At 45.7% G+C, this 6,000-nt stretch overlaps 1 protein-coding gene across 1 annotated transcript in view; it reads left to right on the forward strand.

Annotated features, from left to right (window-relative positions):
• Nucleotides 1-3,603, forward strand: part of strn (striatin, calmodulin binding protein) — a 70,678-nt gene extending 67,075 nt beyond the window's left edge. Inside the window, exons 15-18 of the mRNA XM_080549132.1 lie at nt 573-713; nt 1,824-1,925; nt 2,259-2,345; nt 2,646-3,603. Coding sequence (XP_080405258.1) covers nt 573-713; nt 1,824-1,925; nt 2,259-2,345; nt 2,646-2,815 — 500 coding nt within the window. The 3' untranslated portion in view covers nt 2,816-3,603. The remainder of the gene's footprint in view (nt 1-572; nt 714-1,823; nt 1,926-2,258; nt 2,346-2,645) is intronic.
• The last annotated feature ends 2,397 nt before the right edge of the window (nt 3,604-6,000 follow it).

Genomic DNA, 6,000 nt, shown 5'->3' on the forward strand with positions numbered 1-6,000 from the left:
TACATTACTGTCGTGAAACTATTTAACACACTTCAGTTAACGTAATGTGGAGTCCGTTCATTGATCGATCGATGCAGTCCGTTCAAATAGCCATCAAAAGCTAAACTAGGCATACTTAAAATTACCAATTACATACTCAAATCCCATTAATGCAATTGAAATAAACATCTTAAAGTAGCCTACAGTCGTAATTCAAAGTAGCAAAGGTGACTAGGCTGCCCAGTGTGGCGCGCGTGCAGCCCTGGACATATTATGCCATAGCGCATGCGAATCATGAAAGCCTATATTATTATATAGTTCGCGATCTAATCGTATCGGATGAGAAACAGACATTAAATGGCATAGGCCTATATAGGCTACACAACAGCTAATCACCGTGACAAACACCTATATTATATTCTAATATGATGACCGGAATTTCTCCCGTTTGTCCGACACATTGAAATCTTCCCGGACACGTTGACCGGCACCAATTTTTTCTAACGGAAACCCTGATCTGTGTGTATATCTGTGTGTATCTGTGTGTGTGTGTGTGTGTGTGTGTGTGTGTGTGTGTGTGTGTGTGTGTGTAGAGCTGGGCGTGCCCTCCTCAGTGGACCTGGTCTGCAGTGATCCGGCCCACCTGGTCTCGTCCTTCACCAGCGGCCGGGTCGGCCTGTTCAACATGGAGACACAGCAGCTGGTCCTCAGCCTGGAGTCCACCGTGGAGACTGGTACGTCTGGAGGGGGGGGGTGTGTGTGTGTGTGTGTGTGTGTATGTGTGTGTGTGTGTGTCAGGTAAATCTGGAGTCCACTGTAGAGGTGATGAGTGTTTTGAGCAGGGTTCCCGCGCTGGTCTTAAAAAGTCTTAAAGTCTAAAATCCAGCAACCCAATCTACAAGGCCTAAAAAAGGTCCCAGATTCCAGTTATTCAGAATCAGAATCAGAATCAGAATCAGAAGACTTTTATTGCCATGGCATGTAAACATGTTAGGAATTTGGTTTGGTACAATGGAGCACGGTTTACAACAGGACAGGTGCAAGACAGGACAAGACAGTGCAAACCAACATCAAAGTGCAAGAGTCATAATTAATATAAATATAAAGTGCAGAGATCAAGTGTTCAAGTGTTCATATCCAGACAGTCCAAAGCTCTCTGGGTGGGGGTGGAGGGAGGGTAGATAGATAGGGGTCAGGTCAGGGGGGGGGGGGGGGGGGGGCAGCGGCATTTAGGAGCCGGATGGCTGTGGGGAAAAAGCTGTTTGTATGTCGGGCCTTCACAGTTTTTAGGGACTGCGCGCACCCTCCTGCCTGAGGGGAGCGGGGCGAAGAGACCGTGTCCTGGGTGTGCGGGGTCAGCCATGATCTTCCTGGCCCTCCCCAAAGCCCTACTTTTAAACAGGGCCTCAAGGGGGGGCAAAGGGCAGCCAATCGGGTCTAAAAATTAGGTGCTAGGTCTTACAAATGAGATCCTGCAAGGAAATCAGTCCGACCACATCTATTTACACGGAAATTAATCAAGCTGGAACCCCAAAAATGCCAATTCGCTTCCTTTTATGTCTGTATGGCAGTGAAATCCCTAACTTCATCACCTCGAGGATGACAAAAAGCTATCATATGATGCTGCGAATAGGTCTAAAATGATATCCAAAGAGGTCGAAAAAAGGTGACTTAAATGTGACTTGTTGAAACTTGTAGGAACCCTGTTGATCCAAGTACAACGCTCGTAGTCTTAGATGTGTCCAGGACATTTTGGTTTTCAGTGATCCAGTTCAGTACTGTCTGCAGCTCTGGTGGATGCCATCCTGGATAGTGAGAGGGTCTAATGTGTCTGTGTGTCTCAGGCACCCCCTGTCAGATCAACAAGGTCCTGAGCCACCCCACGCTCCCCATCACCATCACCGCTCAGGAGGACCGACACATCAAGTTCTTCGACAACAACACAGGTGAGAACCCAGAACCAGGTTATCCATTCTCTGTATATATATGGGATAGATGGGGACAAGGCATCTGGCCATTCTCGTATCCACGCCGGCATGGTTTGCGCATTGCCCTGACAGTTGTTTACTGGCCCATTTTCGAGAAATAACATTTGGTTAGAATTCTATAAAAGTGGGTCGCAACTGAACTTAACGACCATGGGAAGATGAGAACCACTGGTGTGTCCCAGCCTCAGCCTGTTCTGTCTAAAAGAGTTGAGCTAGAATGTGTGCATGCATGAATGAATACCCACAACTGCTTCTCTGTCAGTAACATTGAGTCTCTGTAATAATTTGCAGGGAAGCTGATCCACTCCATGGTGGCCCATCTGGACGCCGTCACCAGTCTGGCTGTCGACCCCAACGGACTCTATCTGATGTCCGGCAGTGAGTATCAGTATTTATGTCTCTGTTTATGATTTAGTCTGATCCTTGTAGGCGTCATTATACAGCGGATAGGTCCGGTCCTTTGTCTCTATTGGTCAGTTTGGTCCATTGTCTCTATTGGTCAGTTTGGTCCATTGTCTCTATTGGTCAGTTTGGTCCATTTTCTCTATTGGTCAGTTTGGTCCATTTTCTCTATTGGTCAGTTTGCGTTCCAGCCGTGCCGATATCCATGACATACGCACGGCTTCTCGTTCCATAACGCTTAATTATTCCCTTCCTAACTTCTCCCCTTCTCTCCAGGTCACGACTGTTCGATCCGCCTGTGGAACCTGGACAGTAAGACCTGCATCCAGGAGTTCACCGCCCACCGCAAGAAGTTCGACGAGTCGATCCACGACGTGGCGTTCCACCCGTCAAAGTGCTACATCGCCAGCGCCGGGGCTGACGCTCTCGCCAAGGTGTTCGTATGATGCGGAGCCCCCCTCCCCCCGGGCCCCAGCCCCCCCCGCCCCCCTGACACAGCCTCCTCTTCACGTCAGGGACCAGCGGAGATACGAGGAGGGACAGGACCTTAAAGGCGTGGGGTCCACTCCCCCCCCCCACACACACACAGCCCCCCTCCTCTAGCTACCGGTTTCCTGTTTGACGTTTGGTGGATTGTGGATCGTGTTAGAGCCACTTCGCCCCCTCAGAGTAGCCCCCCCTGACTCCAGAGGGGCCGGGGGGGCCTGTGGTTGTCTGGGAGGCTGTTAGGAGGAGAACTGCTTTGGGGGAGACAAGGCTCTGTACTCCACTCCCCCGTGTCTACCATCCAGGCAGGCCTGGGTGTGACCTGTCACAGAGCTCCTAGAGACGGACCACCACACACGCTGACTGACGCCTAATGCCCTCCACAGCTAAGGGGGGGTTAGGACAAGTGTTGATAGTGTGGACTTAAAGATCTGGGGCTCCATGCCTATCCTCTATCCCGCCCCTCCCCCCCCCCCATCCCCACAGCATCATGCCCCACCTCCTCAGCTTTCTGGCCTCCATTCCAGTCCCCTCAGACTAGTGTGGGCTGTTACCTACTTCTACTTCAAGTCAGGTTTAGTGTTTTGATGTGATGGGAGATGTTGGGTACTAAAGGTCAAAGGTCACCCTCTCGCATTTCTCTGCTTTCCGAGACAGACTGACTTTACCTGCCTTCGCTTTTCCTTTTTGAAACACTTATTGACAAAAATGTGCCTTTGCTTTAAAAAGGTCTTGAAATGTTATTTGAACAAACATCTTTTGGGGGGGTTGGGGGGGGAGAGCGGGGAGGGAGAGGAGGGGGAAGAGGTGGAGGTGGGGAAAGGTTGTCACCAACGGTGTCCATTTAAAAATCTATATTAAAAAAAAGTTAAAAAATAAAAATACCTTGGATGTAAAATTACAAATACTTATAATAAACATAAAATATATATTCAGTCTTAAAAACGTATTGTGCTGCGTTTCAGTTGGAGTGCTCCTTTTTGATAACTCGTGTGGGTGGCGGTTCAGGTTTGTGCTGTACAAAGCTACAACGTTGGCAGAGTGAAACAGACTTTTAAAAAGTTAAACATTTCCTGTTCGTTAGAATGACTAGTTGCTATACACTGCAGAGAAATTAAATTATAAATTATGTCTCCAAGTAAACCATCTGGTTATGTTATATGAGCGCAGTGTGGTAACAGCAGCTGTCCCTCCATCTTTAGAAGAAGTCTGGGCTCTGGTGTTCTCTGGTTCTGAGTGAAGAGGCTTGTGTCGTCGTGCTGGACAAGCTCTTCGTCTGCTTTGGTGCGTCATGGGAAGATCCAGAAACGACCCCGGGGTTTGGTTTGTAAACAGTACGTGTGTACAGTTCTACATGGTGTGTGTTGCGTCCAAAGCTGAGAGAAGATTGTCCCCAGATCTACAGATCTACAGTCACACATACATACAGTGGATCATTTGGAGAAAGAGAGAATCCCATTTCTAGTCATACAAATCAATCAAAGATATTCATGTACTTAAAAGTTAAATGAGCCATTTTATCCCTGTCACTGGTTTGTATATGAAAGTTTGTTCAAATTAAAACTGCTGTCAAATCTGGTTTGTGTCTTTTAATTTGACATGTTGAGAAGTAGAGGTGTGTGTACCTAAACAGGAGCTCTGCTGCTCGTCATCCAAAGGCAGGTACCATACACCATACTACCATACTCCATACTCAAGCAGTTTGGGTTTGGGGGTGGCTGTGTCTCAGGAGGTAGAGGCTGTGTCTCAGGAGGTAGAGTCGCCGTTTAATGATCACAAGGTTGGCAGATCGGCGGTTCGAGCCCCGGCTGGCCACATGTCGAAGTGTCCTTGGGCAAGACACTGAACCCCAAAATTGCTCCCAGTGAGCGGGCCGGCGCCTTGCATGGCAGCTTGCCGCCATTGGTGTGTGAATGGGTGAAAGAGACGCCGTTGTAAAGTGCTTTGGAGCAGCAAAAAAGGCGCTATATAAGTGCAGTCCATTTACCATTTTGAGTTCAATGATGTGACCAAAGCACAGACTACCAATTCAGGGTATTTTCATAGTATTGCCGTTGATATCTACTTTATCATGAAGGAATACAAGCAGTGCTTTATTTACAGTATATAGTGCCCCCGTTTGATGTAATAAGTATTTGCACAAATTAACTTGCATATGAAAGTATACCAAAATAGCCTAACTGTTAATATTTTTGTTTTAGATATATTTTGTCATTTGTTTTTGCAAGCCTGCAACTATCAACCCTGGATACATTACGTGACGTTAAAATTATAAGGTTCTATCTCCATTTTTGTTAGATTTGTAGTTTTTTTACATAATCTGATCCATTAGGTGTTTATTAATGCCTGTGTGGTGTTATTTTTTTAAATGTTGACATTTTTTAGTTAGTAATTCATAAAATACAAAGGTTCCATCTCACAAAACATAACGGAATGTACAAACTTTGACGCTCTATCTCTGAACTGCCCTAAACGGAGATAGAACCTTATCATTCTAAGATCACAAACTCTGGATGTTTTCGGTCAGATCAGGCAAGTCAGGACAGAACGGGTTTGAACACTTATTCATACCCTGATGTCGCCATGGGCATGAATGAGTTAATCATATTACCATGACTGAGAATGTCACAGGGACAGAGCAGGAGATCCAGTCTCTCGTTCGTGGTACTGATGAGGGGTTATATACAGTACAGGCCAAAAGTTTGGACACACCTTCTCATTCAATGCGTTTCCTTTATTTTCATGACTATTTGGTACATTGTAGATTCTCACTGAAGGCATCAAAACTATGAATGAACACATAGGAATTATGTATTTAACAATAAAGTGTGAAATAACTCTAAATATGTCTTATATTTTAGATTCCTCAAAGTAGCCACCCTTTGCTTTTTTGTTGTTAATAAAATATATACAGTATATCTCAAAAGTGAGTACACCCTTTAGATTTTTGCAAATATTCTGTTATATCCTTTCAGGGGATAACATTATCCTACTGAAACTTTGATATAACTTAAAGTAGTCAGTGTGCTGCTTGAATAACAGTATAGATTTATTGTCCTTTGAAAATTACTCAGTACACAGCTGTTAATGTCTAAACAGCTGGCAACAAAAGTGAGTACACCCCATAGTGAACATGTCCTAATTG

Source organism: Nansenia antarctica (genome assembly GCF_963989245.1).
Source record: "Nansenia antarctica genome assembly, chromosome: 1".
NCBI lineage: Eukaryota > Metazoa > Chordata > Actinopteri > Argentiniformes > Microstomatidae > Nansenia > Nansenia antarctica.